General features: G+C 41.9%; 1 protein-coding gene and 1 long non-coding RNA gene across 9 annotated transcripts in view; one reads left to right on the top strand and one right to left on the bottom strand.

The window, feature by feature from the left end:
• Nucleotides 1-26,063, top strand: part of LOC122559526 (metabotropic glutamate receptor 8) — a 443,931-nt gene that overhangs the window by 176,100 nt on the left and 241,768 nt on the right. For all 4 annotated transcript variants that reach the window (XM_043709129.1, XM_043709130.1, XM_043709131.1 and 1 more), the window contains exon 3: nucleotides 13,580-13,796. In XM_043709129.1, coding sequence (XP_043565064.1) covers nucleotides 13,580-13,796 — 217 coding nt within the window. The remainder of the gene's footprint in view (nucleotides 1-13,579; nucleotides 13,797-26,063) is intronic.
• Nucleotides 1-26,063, bottom strand: part of LOC122559528 — a 118,427-nt gene that overhangs the window by 55,338 nt on the left and 37,026 nt on the right. Inside the window, exon 1 of one of the 5 annotated variants that reach the window (XR_006314453.1) lies at nucleotides 10,892-10,915. The exons of the other annotated variants lie outside the window; for them this stretch is intronic. This is a non-coding gene — a long non-coding RNA (uncharacterized LOC122559528). Of the gene's footprint in view, nucleotides 1-10,891; nucleotides 10,916-26,063 lie in introns of those variants that run through there. 5 annotated transcript variants of the gene reach the window in all.

The raw sequence follows: 26,063 nt of genomic DNA on the forward strand, positions 1-26,063 counted from the left end.
CAAACTTCCATGTACTTCCCTCCATACATGGGCTCCCTTGAACCTTCCTTAACCTTCTCCTGGCCCAGACGCCATTAGCCACACCACCGCTCCTTCCACGACCACTGGGGCATTCGATGACATCACTTCCTCCCCCGCCGCCGCACAGACAGCAGCCCCTGCCGACCACACCACCTCCGAGATCAGTGTCCACACAACCACCTCCGCAACTGCAGAGAAGACTACCACCGCAGGAGACACCGACACTGCTGGATTCACTATCACAAACGTGTTACCTGCCTTGAACATCACTTCCGCCCCTGTGGTTGCTGCTGCAACAGTCACTTCCGCCTGCTGGTAGGGGCCATTGGTGATGCCACTTCTGCCGCCACTGACGTCAGCAGCCGAGTACCTACAGTAACGTTGCCCTTCCCGCCATGACATCACTTCCGCACCCGGTAACCCTACCGTCAGCACCACTTCTGCCCCCTTTGTAAGCATCACTTCCTTTGGGGACGTCACTACTGACCCCATAACCATGCCCATTCAAGCCACTGTCTGTGCCCCCACCTCGAACTCCAGCCCCACCCCAGGTCCTAGCCCCCACCCCACCTCCAACTCCAGCCCCACTCTAGGTCCTGGCTCCCAGCCCTGCCGTGTGTTCATCATTCGCCCAGACTTCCCCCTCACTGAGGACGAATGTTTAGCCCTCAGTAAAGGCCTCACCTTTATCCCCCTACATTCCCAGATTAATGAGTTCGACACATGCTGCAACCTCAAATGTTTCTTCCACCGCCTCCACCTCCATGCCTACTTTCCCAATCAAGACATTTTCCCACCCACCGAGAACCCCTTCTCCTGCCTCCAACACACCTCATCCTCCAGGACATCCCATGCTGGCCTGCTACCTGCCCTTGACCTCTTCATTTCAAACCGCCACCATGACATCGATTGCCATTCCTGAGGAAGGGCTCTGGCCCGAAATGTCGATTCTCCTGCTCCCCAGATGCTGCCTGACCTGCTGTGCTTTTCCAGCAACACACTCTCGACACTGTCAAGAAATCCACCCTATATCAGGATTGTTTGATATGTAGAGTAAGATTCCAGGGTTATTTCTTTACTTTGCGCTCCAATGTCAATGACAACTATGAGTGTTGACAATCTGAGGACAAAAAACAAAGCACTCCATAGCCATTGGGTTAATTACGAAACACATTCATCTTAAAACAGAGAACTGCTGACTAACCATGCCTTGACAGAAACTTTTCTTCACCTCACTTTGTCCTGTTCTTCCAATGCACTCTGTACCTTTACTCTGGCAACCACATTCTTTGACATGGTTGCCTAGAGATCCCAAACAGGATAATGGGTCCTGCAGCACTTCTTTCACTCCCACCACCATTTGGAAATAAGAAGTTGCTAGTAATGTTTCTTTTTCTGCCAAGTGAAAATGAAACTGCCCTTTTAGGTGAGAGTTGCAGCTGCATAATGTTTCCTGTTCTGCCAACAATGAACTTCTGATCTATCTAATCACTAAGCTATTAGATGGACTTGGTTACTTCTGTGAGTTTGAGACAACGTGAGTGAATAATCTGTTTTCTTCTATAATGGTTTGCCTTTTTCATCCCCTTATTAGAAAATTCATTCATGTGTCATAAATGGTGCAAAATAGTTATTGTTTTTGCTGTGTACAAATTGTTGTTGGGACAAGTTTCTTTTAAAGAAGACAAAATCCAAAGTCCCAATTATTTACTGAAGGAACAAAGCCACAAGATTCTACAGTTTAAACTGAAGAATTTTTTTAAAATGCAAACATTAAATAAAGCAAACAACAAATATTTGGTAAACTGTACAAAAAACCCAAAATCAACATAGGTTAAACCTGAACAAACAAATTGTGGTTGAATATAAACCTTAACCTACATATTAAAGCCAAATACAACTAATAATTGGTTTGGCATACTAATCAGCTTGTAGGTTCTCAGTCTCAGCCGAGGAGAAAGTGAGGTCTGCAGATGCTGGAGATCAAAGTTGAAACTTTATTGCTGGAACAGCACAGCAGGTCAGGCAGCATCCAGGGAACAGGAGATTCGACGTTTCGGGCACAGGCCCTTCTTCAGATTCCTGAAGAAGGGCCTGTGCCCGAAACGTCGAATCTCCTGTTCCCTGGATGCTGCCTGACCTGCTGTGCTGTTCCAACAATAAAATTTCAACTCAGTCTCAGCCACAAAGTCCTACAGAAGTTCCATGATTTTACTGTGAGATACTGTTGTCGAGGTAATGGGCATAGTGTTCAGTACGAATGGCATAAAGCAGCAGCACTTCCTTAACTTAGTCTGGATGGCAAATCCATCAATTGTATCTTCAAGTAGTATCAACTATTTCTTTCTTTATACTCTATTTCTGGACTTCGCTCTGGCTTCTTCAGACCACCTGTAATGCACTAGTAGACCCATCGTCATCTATTCAGTTCTGAAAACTCTGTCTCCTTGTATAGGGCTTCAACCACAAGTATTTGTTTTCAGTCTCAGTCTTAGAAACTAGAATGGTCAATTAATAAACTCAGTTTCCTTTCAATTATAGTCTGTCCCAAGAAGTATAACATAAGCTGAAAAGTTCCACTGCAAAATATAAAGTAAACTTTCATACTTATAATGGTATTTAATTTGCAAAGTACTTAATTATGTTGAAGAGCTTTGAGTTTTTGAAAGGTATGTGTAAATGAAAATTGTGTCTATCTTTTTATGTTCCTTGTTTCCTTCCAGTTGCAAGGATTATATTGAGATGCGGCACTTCAGGCAGTCAGGTTAACACGATTTGGCCAATCTGTCAAAACATGTAAATGAAGCAAAGATGCCAAATAACAATAGAATGCCCTAAAGTAGGGAACTAAGGTGTAGGTGACAAACTGAACATTGATTGCCTACTCAGCAGAAATATAAAATGACAGTGTCCTGCATCGATAAGCAAAAATGGACTTTCAGAATACCTATCATTTTATAATTGGATTTAAATTGACCTAATTGCTCATGTTTCAAACTGTTTCCCAAAAGAGGTTCTCATTAAGGACAGTTGGAATGTGAATCTCATATGTGGAGTTGATTGGACCTCGAGCATTTAAAAAGCTTTCTATTTGGTAAAACTTCTGCTTGCCCTTCTGCTTTTGCTGTACTTTCTGTGGGAGGGAGATATAATAACCTTTCCTGCTGTTAAGAATAGAAGGAACAGAGCAATGAACTACATGACCCGGACATCTGGCTGATGTGAACAGTATCCTGTGCATTCATCCGAAATGTACCAGAGGCACACAGATGCTGCATTCTGTATCCTCCCCATGTGCAGGCATAATGCGCTTCCTGGCAAATGTGAGCCTAAAAAATCCCTTTAGAACTCAACTTTGAGGTCCACCATTACAGATGCATTGGACCAAAAACGTCCAGAGCACCTATTTATTCATCTGGTTCTGGAAATCTATTTGCACCACAATTAATCTTCTGATTTTTTTAATTGTCTGGCTGTTTGTCCCTTCTATATCAATTTGTTTTACAAGTTTTGTAATAAAATTGGGCACCTTATGCTAGTTATTGATGCTACTAAGTAATCTGCAAGTCTGATGAGTTTCAACACAACTATGTAGTCAGCTGAAAGTCTGAAAATTTACCCTAAAGTCTCAGAATTGAGATGGCGGGGTGATGGGAAAGGTGCCCTTTATTCATAAGAGCTTAAAAAGTTACTGCCTTGCAGGAAAATTTAGACGGAAGCATGTTTTACCTATCTATTTGAGACTTTAGCCATTATGTAGTCTTCAGATGTCGTATATTCTTTTACATTGCACAAGGGAAAGTGCTGCCCCAGAATGTGATAAGGTAAGCTGGAGAAGCAACAGTAGCAGTTATTGAAAATGTAGGATTGGGGTGGGAAGGTTCATTTGAAGATGACAAGAAGAAAGAAAATCTCATGAACAAACATCGGACTGTTTGGTGAATTTTAAAATATGTTTTCTGGTTTTGCAAATAACATGCATCTCTCCTCAATGGTACAACTTGTAGCACTCCTTCCTGCAGGTTCATTTGAACATATCAAATAGGAGCAGAAATATAGCATTTAGCCCCTTGAACCTGCTCCACCATTCAGTAAACCATGGCTGATCTATAATGGATTCAAATTCCACACTCCCATTTAAACCCGATAATCCTTGCCTATCAAGAATATTTCCACCTCTGCTTTAAAAATATTTAATGTCCTTACTTCAACTGCCTTCTGAGGCTAATTGTTCCTAATTTCCACAAAACTGATGAAATAAAATACTGTTATTTCAGTCCTACAAATGTCAACCCCTAATTTTAAAACTGTTTCCCTGGTTCTGGAGCCACTCGTAAGAGGAAATGTCATTTATACTTTCATCTTGTCAAGTCCATCTAAGATCTTGTACGCTTCAATCAAGTCACCTCTCACTCTTCCAGTGGAAACAAGTCCAACCTATCCAATCTTATCTTCATATGATATCTCATTCATTCCAGGTATCAATCTATGAAACCTCCCTTGAACTACCTCCAACACATTTATATCATTTACAAACTAAGGAGACCAAAACAGCACACAGTATTTGAGATGTAGTCCAATGAATACCTTGTATAATTGAAGCATAGCATTCTTATTTTTATGTTCAGTTCCTCTTCTAAATAAAATCTATTAATCTTGATTACTTGATGTAACTGTTTTTTGTGACTCATGCATTTGGATATATAGGACTTTGGAATTCCACAGTCATTCTCCATTTAAGTTATATACTGCTTTCATTCTTCTTGCTGAAGTAAGGAATTTAACCTTTCCCCAGATTATACTTCATCTGCCAGACTTTATTTCACACCAATCCAACTCTATTCTGTAAAATTCTCATATCTTCCTCACAACATAGAATCACATGACAGAAAGATTGTTCACGTGGACATTCCAAGATCAAAATGGAACAGCACATAGAAAAGAACAATGGATTACATTATTTATTATCATAAACTGTATTTTATTGTTTTCACTACTTTTAGTGAACAGAATGAAAAAGGCAGTTGGCAAATTTAAACTTAATAGATATAACGTGTACTTTCCTTCGAAAATGAAGCACATAAAACAAATAAGCATTATTATCCATTTGGCCGATTGGTGTTCATTAGGTACTGTTGCAAATCCCATTAAAAAGTGGGCAATTTGCCACATTGCTATTGCATTGCCAGAACAGACTGATCAGCTGCCATTGGCATTTGCACATTATTGTCCTCCTGGATTTTGATGATTTTCAATTACATCTCAGCCAAGACTATAATGAGATCTCTGTGCCTAACAATATTGTACAACATCCAGCAAATACTCAATGTTTCTATCTTCACTTGTGCAAATCTTCTCCTCCCCAATGGCAATTCAAAGCTCTGAATCATTGCTTTAGCACCCATTATGTGCCTTCAGTGAATAGCCTGATTAACCTTTGTCCCTCAGTTTTTGCTGTACTTCATTTTGATATGGAGTCAAAAGAGGTCTATGCAGATATCAGCAGCCAGTAATATCACATTGTGCTGCCATTACCTTCAAGGAACCAACTCACAAACCATCCTTTTCTCAGTCCCACCTTGAGCCTTGAGGCCTGGCCTGTGCAAATTAGAAGCGTTGGCAACAACTGAGCTCCAAACCAAGGGGAGTGTAACACCTGTTTGGTAATGGCGAAAAATAGTGAAGGAAACGCAGCCATGAACATGACTTTCATTGTTAAGTGAGTCTTTTTGTGGCTATCCCACAGTCGCAGGTAATTCAACATAAGATTTAAAAACATCAGGGTATGTGCGAAATTCATGAAGATGTTCAACGAAAGGGGTAACCTGGTATCGCAGTCGATCCTTAATATGGACCCACAATTTAATGTTGCTGTTGCAGCAGAACTCCACTCAGACCACACATCTCCGTAACCCTCATGTTCTTGTCATAGTTGTGCTGACCTCCCTCTCTATGTATTTTGAAGTAGCTGGGAACAGCACTGAGGTAAAGGAGCACATTGAGATTTGGATTTGAAAGAGTGTAGGAGAAAGCAACCATGAAGATGGAGATTAGATTAGATTAGATTCCCTACAGTATCGAAACAGGCCCTTCGGCCACAACTCCACACCGACCCTCTGAAGAGAAACCCAATCAGACTCATTTTCCTACCTTATATTTACCTCTGACTAACACACCTAACATATGGGCAATATAGCCTGGCCAATTCACCTGACCTGCACATCTTTGGATTGTGGGAGGAAACTGGAGCACCTGGAGGAAACTCATGCAGACACAGAAAGAATAATTTCAACCCCAGGACATCAATGTAGACTTCACCAGTTTCCTCATTTCCCCTCCCCCCACCTTACCCCAGTTCCAACCTTTCAGCTCAGCACTGTCCTCATGACCTGTCCTACCAACCAATCTCCCTTCCCACCTATTCGCTCCACCATCCCCTCTGACCTATCACCTCCATCCCCACCCCCATTCACCCGTTGTACTCTTTGCTACCATCCCCCGCCCCGCACTTATCTCTCCACCCTGGAGGCACCCTGCCTCCATTCCTGATGAAGGGCTTTTGCCGGAAACATCGATTTTCTTGCTCCTCAGATGCTGCCTGACTTGCTGTGCTTTTCCAGCACCACTCTAATCTAAACTCTGTTTTCCAGCATCTGCAGTTCTTGTTTTTACCTAGAGGAGATGGTGGAGGCTGGTACAATGACAATAGTCAAAAGGCATCCAGAGAGATCTATGAATAGGAAGGGTTTAGAGGGATATGGGACCAGTGCTGGTAGACGGGACTAGATTAGGTTAGGATATCTGGGCATCATGGACGAGTTGGACTGAAGGGTCTGTTTCCATGGTGTACACCTCTATGACTCTATGACCTTCCAAAAATGCTGCTTCCATTACACACAGGCAACTAAAATCCTCTTTCTTTGGAAGAGAAAGTGGATTGAGATTGATTGCTGCAGAGTAGACCAGCAGCCATCTCCTCACCAACTTTCTCAGTGAGATAAACGTGACAAGGAAGGATGCAGGGGGAGGCAAGGAGAAGGCAAAAGAAGGGACAAGATGCTGTAACAATCAGCTGAACACTGTCCCATGAGGGTCCTCTGCAGCTAAGGAAAACTATTAAGGAAAAGGTTAACAAAAAGAACAGACAGATCTCCACAGAGGTGGAGAGGCAGATTATGTCTGAAATGGCCAATTGTGACTCTGATGAAGAGTAAAGAAGATGACAGGAGCAGGAGACATAGCAAAATGCTGAAGAGCTATAGGAGACAACTTTTAGCATCTCCAAAACACTGGAAGCAGCAAACAGTCCAGAGCATCCCAACCCTGAAACATTGAGATGTCCAACACATGTCAGCTCTTGGAACCGGGTACAGGAATGTCCTTGAGGAGGAACAGAGTGGAAAGACAGTATCAACAGGGGACAGTCCAAACTTCACTGCTTGTACCTGGCATTACAGCCTGTGTGCAGCAACACTGATTTCTCAGCTGAACAACAGTGAAACTTTGAAAACTCTAGGTATGGAGTAATGTAACCAAGGACTGGGACTATTACATTTAGTTAGACTGGTAACAAAACAGTTTTAATAGACCTACAAATTCTCTCCACTACCATGCACAGCATTAAGTTTGTGAAGTGATGTGTTTCCAGTTCAGGATACCTTGCCAAAATCAGAGCTTTTTTTATTAGATTAGATTGCTTACAGTGTGGAAACAGGCCCTTCGGCCCAACAAGTCCACACCGACCCGCTGAAGCGCAACCCACCCAGACCCATTCCCCTACATTTACCCCTGCACCTAACACTATGGGCAATTTAGCATGGCACATTTTTGGATTGTGGGAGGAAACCGGAGCACCCGGAGGAAACCCACGCAGACATGGGAAGAATGCGCAAACTCCACACAGAGAGTCGCCTGAGGCGGGAATTAAACCTGGGTCCCTGGCGCTGTGAGGCAGCAGTGCTAACCACTGTGCCACTGTGCCACCCCCTGCAGAAAACCAGGGGAGAGGGAGGAAACAAGTAATTGACAACCTGTTTCCCAGCTTAACATCATTTAGAAAATTCTGACCAGAGTTATTTCCAATGGAGTCAAGTCTGCTCTAGAGTTTGTAATCCACCTCACCAAAGCCTCTGTGGTATCTGCCAGGAAGATTTCTGGGAACTTTGTCCTACTCATGGATATAATTGCTCCAGTGAAGGTGAGGGTGGTGTGTGTTTGTGGGATGGACACCTGCCTCATTGGCCTGGGCTGGTAGATATGTTTCATTATATCTGAGACCTTTATGGTCCAAAATGTAGATTAGATTACTTACAGTGTGGAAACAGGCCCTTTGGCCCAACAAGTCCACACTGACCCGCCAAAGCACAACCCACCCATACCCATTCCCCTACATTTACCCCTTTACCCAACGCTATGGGCAATTCAGCATGGCCAATTCACCTAACCTGCACATTTTTGGACTGTGGGAGGAAGCCGGAGCACCCGGAGGAAACCCACGCAGACACGGGGAGAACGTGCAAACTCCACACAGTCAGTCGCCTGAGGCGGGAAATGAACCCCGGTCTCTGGCACTGTGAGGCAGCAGTGCTAACTGCTGTGCCACCGTGCCACACTTTTCTTTAAAAAAAAAGGAAGTCAGGGAATATAGCTTATTTGTGGCAGCAACTGAGAATGTGGGATTAATTCCCTCTGTCATGAGTTAGAACTTGGTCATTGGATGCCAAGTGCTTTTGGTGTTGCTGTACAGACTGCCAGTGTTGATATATAGCCCACCTCTGTGCCATGATAGTTACCAGAGCCATCTTCTACTTTATTTAGAGATCAAAATGGGTTGTGCTCACTGAGGCATGATGCACAAATCTAGATAATGGGAGAGAAATTGTGCCTAATATCTGTTGCACCCTTTATGTGCAGTGATTAAGCTGTGCATGGACCTTTAGTAGACAAATACCAACTATCAATACATGCTGAGATTCTTCCTGTTCCTGATGTTCTGAGAGGTAGGTCTGACCACACTGTCACTGACATTCTGTTCAGTTGGATTGTGTTGTACCATCTATCCCTTGTGGAAATGTTTGTGAGGAAAACACCTTTCACCTGTCAGGCAGTGTGAATGGTTTGCATGCAACATCCTGTTCAAAACTTGCTCGTCTTTCAATTCAAAGAACGGTTGACAACTGAGTGTGGCAGACTGTCACATTTCAAGGTCTAGGGCGACATGCTGAGGGACATGCTAAAGTTTGGGGCAGCCTCTTCAAAGGCCCAAAAGGGAAAGGGCACCTGTCTAAAGCTCTCCCACCACAGTACATTGGACAACAGGAAACTATGTCAAACCCTCCGGGCTCTATGCATAAGAGGGATGTTTGGAATGAAATGCAATTGTACACTGTAAATATAAATGGAGTGAGACCTCTGTACTGCATTGAAAGAAACTGCATTTTATATATTGTCAAATTGAACTGTTATGTATTATATTTTGAGAAAGTTTTATGCATAAATTATATTTGAAAGGAAGCATTCTCCCAGAATTATGAAAAGAAAAGTCATCCTTTTTTTTAGTCAGAGGATTGTATTGTTTGCCTCAGAATTTTAACAGCATGCTTACTCCCTGGAAATGTTGCATTGACATGTAAGATGTGTTGCTAGGATCTTGAGCCAATTGTACATTGATGGAGCTCCCTTGTTTTAGGTACAGCAATGCAATGAAACGTTTTGCTGATTTTGCTATATTGCTAAAGTGGACCTGATCTGCAAAGCACAATCAGTATTGGATTGCCACCCTGCTCCAACTTTTCCAGTGTCCTGAAGCAACTCTGGATTTATGGCTGGGTCTTCGGATTGTGGCTTCTTCTGAAGTCCCACAAAGACATTCATTTTGGTGAAGCGGTGTTAGAGGGAGTACAAAACACACCCCCTTTTATGGTACAAGCTGCTGTAAGATACACATAAATGTCTTGAATGTGAATCTTAGTGAATGGCCGAATATTAGGGGATGTTTGGGGGTTGGTTAGCCCAGATGGCTGGTTTGGAATACAGCTTGATGCCAACAGCATGGGTTCAATTTCTGCATCAGCTGAGGTTACCATAAAGGATTCTCCTTCTCAGCCTCTTAACTCACCTGAGCAGGTTAAACCGCCACCAGTCATCTCTCTGTAATGAACTGGTAGGACCATCGCTACTTTTGATGAATGACTGATTGGGCGGGGAGCTGGTGTGGTTATGTATGTAAGTGGGTTGGGTGAGTAAGTATACAGGTTGGATGAGTAGGGTAGATGGGTATGCGGCAGGTAGATAGGGTGGTTGTGAGCTGACTGGGGAGTTGGAGGCTGTTGGATCAGAGGCTAGTTCGGCTGAGTTAGCATGTAGCTGGGGTAGTCAGCTCAGATTGTGTGGTAGCTGAATGGTGGGTTTTATTAGGCTGGTCAGGTTGGCTCAGGAAGTTTGGACAGGCTGGTTTAATTGTTGCGATGTTGGGACAATGCAGCTGTATAGTTACCCAGAAGTTGGTCTGGGATCTTTCTATCTCCCGCAGGCATGGGGGAGTTGGTCATGTCTGATATCTCTGACTCTACCTTCAAACTGCAGACTTTTTCACAGGGTCTCAGGTAGCAGGGAAATTGGCCAGCAGTAGCTCAAACTTCCTGGGTAATTCCCAAGGAAGTCAGCATGTCGGGATTTCAGAGGCAGTATGGCATCATGCCCAGAAGTGTGTGGGTATACTGCAGACACCATCTGGAAGTCAACTGACAGCTGTAGCACAGGTTAATCTCGACTCTGCAGAGCCAAATCTCATGGCTCTGGTGTGACGAGCGTGAATATATTTTTAACATAATGTTCTGTTCATTTGTTATTATTTCCAGTTCTTCCCTACCTGCAGAAGTTACTGTTCCATGCCTTCACAAACACTGTAATCAGATGGCAGGAGGTAGAACAGCAGGTAAAGCTGCTTAATATCATTCCTTCACTCTGATTCCTGTGTCTCTTGTGTGATGGACTGGCTCACGATAGCATGAGGCTCCATCTGGCAGGTTGACTGAGATGATAAGATTCAGTTTGAGCAGTGACAGATACTCTCAAGTGGGAAAAGGTTTTGCGACCTTATCTCACTGACAGATAGGCATTCAGCCACACAATACTAACTTCGGTGGGGGGGGGGGAGAAACAGCGGCAGGAAGGTGCCACGCGTTTTCGAACAGGTCAATACTGTCTTGGCAAGGTTTGGAAAGTTAATAAAGCCAAGCCTGAAAAATAGGAGACAGGGAGCTAAAATTTGGCTTGCACTATTTTTTTTGTGTTGTATGAGTCATGCATTTGGCAAACTGCCCATATGTTTAGATGGCGGAAGATAGCTTGTGATTTGGCCAATGCTGCCTCATGGACACGATTGTAGTGGAAGTGGAGGGATTCCCATTGCCACACTCAACAGGCAGTAAATAGTATTCCTCAGACAGCACAGGCAGCTGCACTGAACAAAGAGAATGGAACACCAGAGTGGAGGGAATGCTCCAGAACCCAGGACAAGGGGCTGGTCATGGTGGAGGTGACAGGAAGAGAGAGCTGTATTGTTGTGAGGGAAGGCAGGATGGCCAAAGTGCCACCTCCAGCAGGGGGCGGCACCAGGCGGTCACGGAGGTTAACTCTCAGATTCTGGACTAGGAATGTCACACACAAAATGACTTTACAGAATCCGTCAAGCATCTTCATGTGATGTTTCCCAACTGATGGTCCACCACCAAGTTGCTGAATGTGGCACACCCACCATCACACAGGCTTCAGCTGCCCCTCATACACAGTTTTCATGCTAACATTCAGGTATACCCCACATTTTCTTACATATACCAATCTTGGCAGTGCCTCACTCACCTTTTTCTGACTCTACTTATCTCCATCTATTTAGAATTTCTACAGTGTGGAAATAGGCCTTTCGGCGCAACAAGTCCACACTGCCCCTGTGAAGAATATCCCACCCAGACCCATTACCCTACATTTCCCCTGACTAATGCATCTAACCTATACATCCCTGGACACTGTGGACAAGACTGTGGAAGGAAACCAGAGCACCTGGAGGAAACCCAGACAGACGTGGGGAAGAATGTGTAATCGCCACACAGTCGCTCGAGGCTGGAATCAAACCCAGGTCCCTAGCACTGTGAGGTAACAATGCTAACTGCTTAGCCACCATGCTGCCCCACTTTCTGTGGTAACAAATTCCATAATCTCAGCCCACCGATATTTTTCAATGTGGATGTATGCTTCTGTGAATGTGCTCAATTGTGAATTCATATGTGTGTGTGTGTAGCTACCTCTGTGTGTATAAGGAAATGTGTGTGTGCCTAGGGGTGTAGATGTGCAACCATGTGTCTGTGTAAGTGTGTGTGTGTATACCTATGCATGTTGGGCTCATGTATTTGCACATGTGGGAGCACATGCATACTTCAATGTATCCACATTTGTGTGAATGATCACGTGAATTTGTGTCTGAGTGTCCTTTGTATATGTATCCACATGCATTTGTGCGTGCATGTATGACCATCCTACTTGAATGGGATGTTCTCAAGTTTGGTCCTGATCTAAACAGAGTTAGTTGTTTTCATTTAAGCTTTATCTTTCTGTTGCTAGGAATGAGAAAACAAAACCAGCTTTAGTTTCTGGTTGATCTGTGCTGGAAAGTTCACATTAAAGATTCAGTGAGGACAGAATTGGGCCCAGTTCTGGTGCTCCATGTCCTGTGTACATGTGATGCCAACCACTGCCAACATGCGATTGGATAGATGCTGCTTCGACTACTGAGTCTATAGGGCTTGCTCAGTCAAAAGTGATAGAAGGAAACCATCAATTAATCTAACAAGGAAAGGCTCTTAAACAAGATTGGTATTTTTTTAATCAACCTGTTTAAGCATGTTACGACACACTTCAGAAGCAGCTGGGACATCTGGCCCAGAGGTAGGATACTACCACTGTGTCACAATCGGGCTTTCTTCAACAAAATGATAACAATCAGTAAGATTGTAAGATAGACTGTGGCACCAATACTGTGGGGAGACCATGGATAGGATCTAAGATCTACTGTCTTTCCTCACCCAAGTCCTTATGACATCTTTGTGCTCATGATGCTGTTAGCAGTAACCCTTTCAGAACCATTACTGTGTATAACACCCCCAGTAGAAAAAAAAGCTGAATGTTTTGTGCCTGTACAAATGGCAATTTGGGTGAGGTACATCAATTAATGCACTTGTAGATGACTAACTGATTCAAACATAGATGGATCAGGGAGGTAATTGAAGAAAATGAAAAGTACTCTACAAAGAGTAAACTGGGAATGATTTTATAATGCATTCATTTTATTAGTTGTTCTGTAAACTGATATGAGTTGAGTTGAATGCTCATATTCTATGTCAGTTTGCCAGCAGTAGCAATGGAAATAGCATTGCCTTACAGAGAGAAATCATGTATACCTCAGGACTTTCGGATATGAGCTTAGTTATAATTATGAATCTGAATAAAGTAATATTTAATAATGTTTTCTCATTTTGAATGGTATATTCATTTCTTGGCACAGATCCCTCAGATTAGCTATGCTTCAACTGCTCCAGAGCTGAGTGACAACAGCAGATATGACTTCTTTTCCCGAGTGGTCCCACCTGATTCATACCAAGTTCAAGCAATGGTGGATATTGTTACAGCCCTTGGATGGAATTACGTCTCAACTTTAGCATCTGAGGGCAACTATGGAGAAAGCGGTGTGGAAGCATTTGTGCAGATCTCAAGGGAGACTGGTAAGTGACATCTTAGAGAAGTTTAGTTACAATAACCTTATGGAAGTTTGGATTCACTGACCATAATTAACTTAGCAAAAATAATTAAAATTGATTGAAGGTGCATGACCCAAATATTCGGTGTGTGCTTCATTTTGGGAGTGTAAACATAAGGGTGATTTGACAGATGTTTATAAAATAATGAAGGATTTATATAGTCTCATTATTTGAACTGTATCAGTTAGGATGAACCAGGGGATCAAGCTTGTTATGCGAAGGACAGAACTTGGTTGAATGTTTAAAGGTTCTTCCATTTGTGAAGAATAGAAAACTTGTGGAGTATTTTGCCAGCTTGCATGGTGAACACTGACTAGTTATATTGTTTCATGGGAGAACTGGGCTGTTTTTGATTGGGGTGACGATCACCTCATTGGAAAGGCAAGAGTGATGAAACATTATCTAGGCCAGTGTGGTCTCCTGAGACTGACTGGAGACACAATCTCCAATTTCTTTTCCCTCTAATTGGCTTGGGTTTTATTTTTCTTTTGCATCTGTCCCAGGTGATTACAAACTTTTGGATGGGGCGGGAAGTATGGGTTGAGATGCATAAAACATCAAAACTGTGTATGACAGGCCAGGACCTTCTGTTTGCCATTTTCATATGCTCTGTGTGTTAACAGTATCCGCATACCACCTTTATGCTGAAGATTTAATTGATTGTAATGGGAAAGAGAAAATATTTTTAAGGCATTAAATATTATGACAACATATACCTTGATTTAAAGGAACATAGGTCATAACTTCATGAAGATTTGCTGCTGATTGTTAAGTTTCATTGACTGAATGAATCAATTATAGATGTTAGACTTGTGAAAAAAAAATAATATTAACAAATACCATGTGGTACAGTTTGCTCAGTTCATTGCAATCCACAGCCAAAGGATGCAATTGTTCACATTCTGAGCAAGGGTCACTGGACCAGAAAAGCTAACTCTGATTTCTCTCCACAGGTACTGCCTGACTTGCTGAGCTTTTCCATTAATTTCTGATTTTGTTTCAGTTCTCCACATTTTTGGGTGCTGATTTTTTAGTAAATTTCAAAAGTTGAGGAGGTGTGAGAGGCAGGACAGAATTTCTGTGCTCCCTGTCTTGAGGGGATGAGTTCAAGAAGATCTAGTGTATTACTGATACAGGAAGAAGTAGCAATAAAACTATTGCCCAACTGATGGAGTTTGTGAAAGGCGAGGGCAGTGATGACTGTGATGGTTTGTGCTGAGGGAAGACAAGAAAAGTGAAGAACCTATGGGCTATTGGTCTTGGTTAGCTCCAGAAGTCATGACCTCTGAGCTTGTGGAATTGAATTATGCGCAACATGTGGCATTACACCATTTCTATGACAAAATCAAATCTAGTAGAATTCTGTTTAACTGCCAGTGCTAAAACTCAGTTTGCATCATCAAAGTGTATGGGAAATGCTGATACCATCGCCTTTCAAGTTGCTGCAGTGCAAGAATAAAACTTAATCCAGAAATTTAAACATCATTCATTTCTCTGTTGAATTGACAATACCTCAGTTTTTTCCACCAGCATATGAACAAAATACCGAAATAATAAAAATTTTTAAATAGAATCTTAATTATTTGGAACTTTAGATAGACATCTAAATCAAATAATAATGGGCATCACATCTAAATATGTTATTTTGCTTGTAGCTAGCAATCTAATGGATGTACTAATATTCAGACTCAATAAAAATAAATCTCTCAATAGAGGTATGTGGAACACTACACAAGAAAATGAATTCAAATTTGTTTTCAGTTATAACAGGGTGAGACAATGCAATTTCAGGATTGTGGTAGGCAAATTTATATCATAGGCTGATCAAGAAAATAGGAACATTGATGAATGACTGGATGAAAAAGAGACCAAAGTCATGAAAGACTGTCAGTCAAATCCACGACAAGCCCACGCTTACCACAACACCACTTCCTCACATCCTGCTTTCCTGCAAGCATTCCATCCATTCTGCCAGTTTCTCCATCTCCATCACATCTGTTCCTATGATACTGCCTTCTATTGGAGTTCCACATGTCATCCCTTTTCTTCATCTGAGGCTTTCTCCACAACCATGCTAGAAACAGCCCTTGACCATGTCTGACCTATCCACCAGTCTCCACATTAAAAGGATCATCCCGCACCATTTCTGCCACATTCAGCAGAATGCCACCACCAACCACCAACCTCTCCTTCCCTTCCACTGTCAACATTTTGCAGGGATCATTCCATCCACGACACCCTGGGCCATTCCACCATCACTTTTAACACTTCCTCACTTGCCCATTCCATCTTCCCATGAAATCGCAGAAGCTGTGACATTGGATACTCACTTCCTCCCTCCTCACTGTCCAAATACACCTTCCAGGAGAAGCAATTTTTGACCTGCAATTCTTTCAATCTAGTCTACTGTGTTTTGCTGCTCACAATGCAGTATCCTCTACATTGGCAAGATTAAATGCAGACTGGGTAACCACTTTGCAGAACACCTCCATCGGAATAATCCTGATCTTCCTGCTGCTTGCCATTTCAATCTACCATCTTGCTCCCAAGCTAAGATTTCGATCCTGGTCCTGCCACAATATCCTGAAGATACAACATCTCAGTTTCTACTGAGGCACTTTACAGCTTCCAGGAATCAATATTGAAGTCACAATTTCACAGTGTGATCTCTGTCCTTATTTTTTTTAAAAATCCCTGAATAGCCCCTGTCTGTGACTTATTTGTAACTTGTTGACTTTGTTCTCAATAGAGCGCACCCATTTCCTCCTTTTTACATCTTTCATTTTACACCTCTATTCCATTATTTACCATCATTGACAACTGCTTTTGTCTTTCACTGTGGGCACTGTCACAGTCTGTTCTACTCCCCTCTCCTCCTCCTCCTCTCTCTATAGCAGTAAAGAGCACAATTTTCCAGCACCTTTCCGTTCTGAAGAAGGATCACTGGACTCGAAACGTTAACTCTGCTTTCTCTCCAATGATGCTCGCAGACCTGCTGAGTTTCTCCAGCAATTTCTGTTCTTGTCTGAGAGGAAACCGTAGTAACACAGAACTGTATGAACCAATGCCCCAAAGTCAGCATTTTTTTCAAGCACCTTATTCTTACATTAACTCTGAATTACTCATGTAGTAAAATATTAGTTTTTTTTTACAGAAAGTATCTAATTTGCATTTGGCTGAATCAACAGCTATTTTTCTAATCTCCTGAAAGACCCTCTTCTATAGATTGACAACAAGCTTAAATGTTAAAACCCAACTGGAATAGTTGACTAGGGAACATGATCCAGGCCAATGGATTCAGACCATATTTGGAAGGCAGTTGTAGCTTACCCTGAAAGAGAGGATCAAATAGACAGAAGGGCTTTGCAATCTATTTTCATTGAGCGATGTTCTGACAAGTGTACAGGTTAAGCTGTAAATAGCTTGTTGAAGCCTGTCAAAAATCAATTATTCCTTTAAAAGAAATGAGATGTAAATTCTTGTCTATTGGTCTTGTCTGATCCAATGTTTATCAAGTGCTGTTAAGATTCACCACTGGAAGGCAAAATTCATTTAATCTGTTGCTGCAACATATTCAGATATTGCTTGATGTTCTTGGTCCACTTGGCTGCAGTTTTTTTTGAGTATTCCCGATAAATTACTTTAAAAGGATGTAAATAAATTCTAGCTTCATCTTGTCTGCTTTCTGAAGCATAGTTGCTCTATTCATAATTCCTTCACGTTGGAACATCAATCAACTGAAGAAAGGAGGCGTGCTTTTTTTCGTGGATCGTTAAATGAATTCAGTAAGTAATCCAGTGAAATAGATTTATTCTGATTGGAACTCCATGAAGAATGCAATACACAATTTTACATATGGAGAGAACATCAGCTATAATTCAGTGTGTCATTATCTTTTAAAGTAAACAGTTCTGCTTGTACATTGCCAAATATCAGCATAGCCTTTGAAAGGAAACATATTTTTCTCTGTTTAGAGAATTGTATGTCCTTCAGCCCCTGGACCAATTTAAGAGAGACATCAGTGAACTGGAGCACCATTACTTTAAATTACTCAAATCCATTGCTGAACTTGCTCCTATTATGCTGCGCTTTTCAGCAACATATTTTTCAGCCCTATCCTTTCAACTCTAAACTCTTAGAAATAGCATCTTCCTATTTGCTCTTTAAATACTAGGGTTGAGATAATGTTATGCAGGTTGTCAATGTACCCATTACTAATGATTGAATGCTAACCTGGGAGTGAATTAGAAATAAGATATTTACGTTAAACGGTCATTGATAGGTGTGCTGAATACACTTCTGGATTTCCATTTGATATTGTACCCACCCACTACTCACAGTGTGTCACTTTGTTAATATTGGGACTAATGTGTCCTTAATTTGCTTATGTTCTCATTTCCCAGCTTGTTTTATTCTGAATTTAGTAAAAGTAAATTCTAAGTGGAACTAAGTGGGACTAAGTGGAACTAAATGGATAGTTCATGCACAGGCATGATTAACTGAGTGACCTCCATCTCTGCCATGTGATTGTAATTTGGACCCAAACATGAGTTGGTATTTTGCCTGGTATGTACTGTGAGTTTGTTGATATGATGGAGTTGTGAAACAACAGCAAGTAATTTCTGTATTTCAAATTCTCTGAGTGATTGACAGCTTTACTTAAATTGTAAACAATACTCTATAGATGTTCCTTGTCTCTACAGAGATAGTTCTGATTGGCAGCACTCCCCTTGTTTAAATGGGAAAGTACATTGACATTTTTCCACCAGACTCTCTGTTGTTCCATTCTGCTTGTCATTAAGTGGTCACACTGTTTCCTTGCATACATGGCACATTTCTGAATCTGGATTTCTGGTGTGAAGCTTCCCCCATCTGGAACACATTCTGGGAATTCATGGATGTAATAACCACAAAATTCCAAAATTGATGGAAAAGCATACGGACTGCACCAGAATAGTTGTAATCTGTGATAAAGTGAACATTTGAAGAGTTTGTAGGGTTGTTCTAACCTTAGCTGTATTATACATGTTGGTAGGGGTTTGATGTTGTTAGAACAATGAGTAAAACTATACAATAATATTCACACTCCAGGAAAAGCAAAGTAACATTCTGTAATCAGTAAAATCTGCAGTGCTAATTTTCTGATTTTGTTAATTTTCACTTTGAACAAAAGTGGCTTCTACTATACAGCCCATGTCAGATGTTGCGGTAAATAGGATTTGAAACCTCAGATTTCTGTTCAGCGTGCATTTCCTGTCATGCTAGTCACAGAGCTTTTCGTACAAAATGCAAATAGGTTATTTCAAGACACTGAATGAGCCCATGCATTCAACACCATTACAATTCAAGGTCCTCAGTTTATTTTATTTTTTGCCACTCTGTAATGCAGACTAATCTTTGCTATTGATGTCATTATTTGTACAGTCTCCATTTTATTCTTTCATTTGGCTATTGTAATTCTAGTTTTCCTATGAAATTTGGCAACATCTAAAACAAATTCCTTTTTTGTGAATGCAAGCTTGCGCAAGAAGCTTACTGTCTGTGCAGATACTTCCCAAAGGTAGACATTGGTGCAGGAGTGTTTGTAAAAGAAAATATTGGATGGATAGTATGTTGTTCATTGGTCCTGATCAAGTATACTTAATTAGAAATTTAATTTTTGTGGATGAGATGAATCCATGAAAGAAGACAATAACCAGTATTAGTAACAATTCAGTCTGTCATGAAATTGCTGTATTGTTGAGTAAGATGATTTTGCACTCAAACCATTTTAAAAATCACTTTGAAAAGAACTTTGTTAACCTAAAAGAATTCCTTAGAAGTGACAGTGGCCCATGAGGTATTGGCAGAGTACTCCCTCTAGTACTGCAGGAATGACTGACCCTCATTCCTGATGAAGGGCTTTTGCCCTTCATCGATTCTCCTGGTCCTCGGATGCAGCCTGATCTGCTGTGCTTTTCCAGCACCACAATCTTGACCCTGTACCCTTACAGTCTCTGTATGGCTTAAAGGGAAGGTATTTTCTCATCAACCAGTCCAGAGATGTTATTACACACTCTGGACTGGTAGGATTTGAACCCATGTTCCCAGAACATAAACCAGGAGTTGTAGATTATTGGGCCAGTGACCATATTGTATGCACATTGCCGGCTCCATCAAGGTCTTATATATATTCTTATTCAACCTGTTCAGAAATGTTATTGCACAACTCTGGAGCAGTTAGGACTTGAAACCAGGCCTCCTGACTCAGAGGTAGGGACACTACCACTGTGCCATAAGAGCCCTTTAGGCTCAAACAGAAGGTGTTTTCCTAATCTCCTGTTCAGAGATGTTGGGACATACTTCTAGAGCAGGTGGGACTTGAACCCAGGACATCTACCTCAGAGGTAGGGACACTACCACTGTCCCATCCCTGGGCGGAAGCAAAACTGTTTCTTTTCCCATCACCAAATAACCTGTGGTATTTTCTTTTCATCTATCAATAACCACCGGTAAAACGCCCATGTTTTCCAATTGATCAACTTACACGCAAAGCCCATTGCCGGCACCTTGGGTGGGAGAGAGGTACGGGAAAGGGGACATGGGCTAAAACAACATGAAGTTGGAAGGGGAGGCTCAAGTGGAACAGCTCAATCTGTTTAGGGGCAGGTGATGCTCATTGGACTTTGTTTTTTTTTCTTCTTCTTGCCTAACTGCGGTAGTGCTTATATTTTCCCCAGCACCCTTGTTATATGTGTGTAGGTGTGAGATGCAGTGAAAGACAACAAGTGTACAAATCTTTATTCAGTTTCCACCACCAGAAAGAAAGGAAACACCCGAGTGGCCAGTGACAAGCAATGCCTTTCTCAAAGGTCAACACTGCGTGCCATTGGACTTTGTATTGGGGGCAGTGCTTGTAATTTATGAACTGCTTTTTAGTTAGACGGTGATGAGGTGGTTGGTCATCAAAACAAACCTGTGTTTTTCATGCCGTGGCATTCCATTTCACTGCTTATGTGGGGATGGTGCCCAGTAAAGGAATCTCAGTGGAGGAATCCATCCACTTTCCATTGGAGACTAGGCTTAGTGGATACACAGCAGTCTTGTGCAAGCCACCTACTAAGACTATTCATGGACACCCAACCTCACTATTAATTAAATGGTGTGGGGTCCATAGAGCAGGAGTACGTTGGTTGTGGGTGATTGCACACTTGTTTAATCTTTCAGAAAATCTTTTGTCATTCTTTTGGTTGCACTTCAGTCCCATGCTCCTGATCCTTAGACACCCAGTGTTGAGGGGGCAAGTCAGAGATGTCCTTGTGGGCCTGCTCATGGGCCTACCTAAGGTGACCATCAGCAGGTCTCGGCAGCTGGCCCACGTGGGGGCTATAATACCTGACTGCCTGCCTCTCTTTAATGGCTATGTTCGTGCCCAGGTGTCCTCAAATAGGAAGCACGCAGTGACCACCAGTAATGAGAGCTATGAGCGCCACATTTACTTGCATGTATTATCTCACCCTGCAACACCATTTTGATTTATTTCCCTCTCTTGTTTTTTTTTTGTCATTGTCAGATTACCCATGGTGGAGCAACTCCTAATTATTTGTATACCTAGTTAATTGAATGATTTGGTTGTGGGTTTTGTGAAATAGAAAAAAATATTCACTGGGATTCTTACTCACAACCCAACTGTTATTACTCCAGTGCTGTGGATTCAGTAGACCATGTACATATTGGTTGTATAAAGTTACAAGCCCATTTTAGTTATTTAAATAATTTGTATTGTTCTTTTGGTTGCATTTCAGTCCCCTGATCCTTATATTTAGGGCAATGTTCATAGGTGTAGGGAATGCTGGATGACTAGAGAAATTGAGGTTTTGGTCAAGAATAGGAAGGAGGCCATATGTCAGGCCATATGGGCAGCAGAGATTGAGTGAATCCAAACAAATGTATAAAGACAGTAGGAGTATACATAAGAGGAAAATCAGGAGAGAAAAAAGGGGACAGGAGATAGTTTTGACAAATAGGGTTAAGGGGACTCCAAAGGGATTCTACAAATACATTAAAGACAAAAGAGTAACTTGAGAGAGAATAGGGCCCCGTAACAATCAGCAAGGCAGCTTATGTGTGGAACCACAGGAGATGGGTGAGGTACTAAATCAGTATTTTGCATCAGTGTTTACAATGGAGAAGGATATGGAAGATAGGCAACTTGGGGAAATAAAGACTGACATCTTGAAAAATGTCCATATCACAGAGGAGGAAGTGCTGGATATCTTAGAATGCATAAAGTAAATAAATCCCCAGCAACTGATCAGGTGTACTCTGGAAGTCTGTGGAAAACTAGGGAAGTGATTGCGAGGCCTCTTACTGAGATATTTGTATCACTGACAGCCACAGGTGAGGTGCTGGAAGACAAGAGGTTGATTAACGTGGTGCTGGAAGATAGGCAACTTGGGGAAATAAAGACCGACATCATGAAAAATGTCCATATCACAGAGGAGGAAGTGCTGGACATCTTAGAGTGCATAAAGTAAATAAATCCCCAGCAACTGATCAGGTGTACTCTGGAACTCTGTGGGAAACTAGGGAAGTGATTGCGAGGCCTCTTACTGAGATATTTGTATCACTGACAGCCACAGGTGAGGTGCTGGAAGACAAGAGGTTGATTAACGTGGTGCTACTATTTAAGAAACGTGGTAAAGAAAAGCCAAGGAACTATAGACAAGTGAGCCTGACATCAGTGGTGTGCAAGTTTTGGGAGGGAATTGTGAGGGATAGGATTTACATGTATTTGGAAAGGCAAAGACTGATTAGGGATAGTCAGTGTGGCTTTGTGAGTGCGAAATTATGTGTGGGAAAGTTTGTGCATATGTCTCACTAACTTCATTGAGTTTTTGAAGAAGTACCAAAGAGGATTGATGAGGGCAGAACAGTGGATGTGATCTGTATGGACTTCAGTATGGCAATCGACAAGGTTTCTCATGGGAGATTGGTTAGCAAGGTTAGAACACATGGAGAACTAGCCATTTGGATACAGAACTAACTTGAAGGTAGACGACATGGGGTGGTGGTGGAAGGTTGCTTTTCAAACTGGAAGCCTGTGACCACTGGTGCACCACAAGGATTGGTACTAGGTCCACTGCTTTTTATCATTTATATAAATGATTTGGATGTAAACATGGGAGGTGTCATTAGTATATTTGCAGATGACACCAAAATTGGAGGTGTGGTGGACAGCAAAGTACAACAGGACCTTGATCAGATGGGCAATGGGCCGAGGAATGGCAGAAAGAGTTTAATTTAGATAAATATGAGGTGCTGCATTTTGGAAAGGCAAATCAGGGTCGGATTTATGCATTTAATGGTAAGGTCCTGGGGAGTATTGCTGGACAAAGAGACCTTGGCATGCAGGTTTATAGTTCCTTGGAAGTGGAGGCACAGATACACAGGATAGTGAAGAACGCATTTGGTATGCTTGCCTTTATTGGTCAGTGCATTGGGTATAGGAGGTGGGAAGGCATGTTTTGGCTGTATAGGACATTGGTTAGGCCACTTTTGGAATATTGCATGCAATTTTGGACATCCTGCTAGAAGAAGGATATTATGGTGAGGGTTCAGGTTTGGCAGTTTGAGCTATAGGGAGAGGCAGAATAGGTTGGGGCTGTTTTCCTTGGTGCATCGGAGGCTGAGGGGTGACCTTATAGAGGTTTACAAAATTATGAGGGGCATGGATAGGGTGAATAGACAAGATCTTTTCCCCGGGTGGAGGAGTCCAGAACTAAAGGGCATAGGGTTAAGGTGAGGGGGAAAGATATAAAATGGACCTAAGGGGCAACTAAGCCAAGGGTGGTGTGTAAGGAATATGTGGTCTGCATGGTCAAGTTGGACAAAACAATCTGTTTCCATGCTGTCCAGCTCTATGACTCTTTGGTCATCTGGTGTAGCAGGTCCCGGTGATATAAAAGTTCTGCTTCCAACAACTTATCACTGGTCCCAGCACTAAATTGATTTGGAGCAGCTATTAGGATTCTGTGCTCCCCCTGGACATTATTAGTAAGGACAACAGCACCCCATTAAATGCAGCTAATGAAGACTGCCTCTAAATGATTCTAATCTGTGGTTGCAGTGGGCATGCTGAGTGTCAGAAAATCCAATTTAAAGAAATGGCCTTCTGACAAATGTTATTGCAAAGGACAGCTGATGATTTATTTCTGGTCTGATAGACTCAAAACCTTTTCCAATCCATTTACAACCTTGGATTCGTTAATTTGTTATTCCTTGAAAGTGAAAATAATGATTGTGTCTCTCAGTCCATAAGACTTCACATACAATATAAAAAAATGTTGAAACAACATGGCAGTAAGAGTGAAATGTATGACTATTGAAGAAGTTAGTTGAGTGGGTTATGTGGCCAAGACAGTAGATGACGAGCTCATGCTTTTTAAAGAGTGAAATACTGTCAAACACTTATCTAACCCACAGACCTGCAGACGGAAATATTACAATAAACAAGACAGCATTCCCTCCGTATGGCATTAAGTAGCAGACCAGATAGTACAGCAATATCTTACTTGATAATGAAACTGTTTTCTCACTTAAAGTGAATCAGATTTTCCTTTTACAACCCATGTGACAACAAAAGTTAGATTTTATTTCTCATGGGAAAACAAATTGTTATATTTTCTATGGTTTGTCTTAATCTTACTTATCTTATAGCAATGCAGAGTATAACTCAATTTCTAAATCCATCAGTTAATTTACAGGAATTGAAATACTTCAGTGGTTAGATACAAACACCCAGTCACATGACTCTGTAGCTCCATCTATGGCTTAGGCAATCAAGCAAGTGTAGAAGGATGGAGTTACAGAGTCATAGAGATGTATAGAATGGAAACAGACCTTTCAGTCCAACTTGGCCATGTCAACCAGATATCCCAACCTAATCTAGTCCTATTTGCCAGCACTTGGCCCGTATCCTTCTACACCTTTCTTATTCACATACCCATCCAGATGCTTTTTAAATGTTGCAATTGTACCAACCTCCACCACTTTCTCTGGTAGCTCATTCCATACACGTACCACCCTCTACAGTAAAAGGTTGCCTGCTAGGTCTCGTTTATATCTTTCCCCTCCCACCCGAAACCTATGCCCTCTAATTCTGGACTCCACGATCCTAGGGAAAAGAGTTTGTCAATTTATCCTATCCATGCCATTCATGATTTTATAAACCTTTATAATAAGGTCACCCCTCAGTCTCTGACACTCCAGGGAAAACAACCCCAGCATGTTCAGCCTCTCCCAATAGCTCAAATCCTCCAATCCTGCAACATCCTTGCAAATCTTTTCTGAACCCTTTCAAGTTTCACAACATCTTTCCGATAGGGAGGAGACCAAAATTGCATGTAATATTCCAAAAGTGGCAGAACTAATGTCCTGTACATCCACAACATGACCTCCCAACTCCTGTACTTAATGCTCTGACCAAGAAATGAAAGCAAACCAAATGCCTTCTTCACTATCCTATCTACCTGCAACTCCACTTTTAAGGAGCTATGAACCTGTACTCCAAGGTCTCTTTGTTCAGCAACACTCCCTAGGACCTTACCATTAAGTGCATAAGTCCTGCTAAGATTTACTTTCCCAAAATGCAGCACCTCGCATTAATCTGAATTAAACAAATTTAGATAATAACCACTTCTTAGCCCATTGGCCCATCTGGTCCAGATCTTGTTGTAATCTGAGGTAACCCTCTTCGCTGTCCACTACACCTCCAATGTAGGTGTCATCTGCAAACTTACTAACTATACCACCTTTGTTCACATCCAAATCATTTATATAAGTGACAAATAGTGGACCCAGCACTGATCCGTGTGGCACTGCACTGGTCACAGGCCTCCAGTCTGAAAAACAACCCTCCACCAACACCACCCTCTGTCTTCTACCTTGAGCCAGTTCTGTATCCAAATAGCTAGTTCTCCCTGTATTCCATGAGATCTAACCTTGCGAACTAGCCATGATAAACCTTGTTGAACGCCTTACTGAAGTCCATATAGATCACGTTTATTGCTCTGCCTTCACAAGTTCTCTTTGTTACTTCTTCAAAAACTCAATCAAGTTTGTGAGAATGATTTTCCATGCACAAAGCCATGTTGTCTATCCTTAATCAGTCCTTGCCTTTCCAAATACATGTACATCCTGTCCCTCAGGACTCCCTCTAACAACTTGCCCACCACCGATGTCAGGTTCACT

The sequence above is a fragment of the Chiloscyllium plagiosum genome, chromosome 19, assembly GCF_004010195.1.
Source record: "Chiloscyllium plagiosum isolate BGI_BamShark_2017 chromosome 19, ASM401019v2, whole genome shotgun sequence".
NCBI lineage: Eukaryota > Metazoa > Chordata > Chondrichthyes > Orectolobiformes > Hemiscylliidae > Chiloscyllium > Chiloscyllium plagiosum.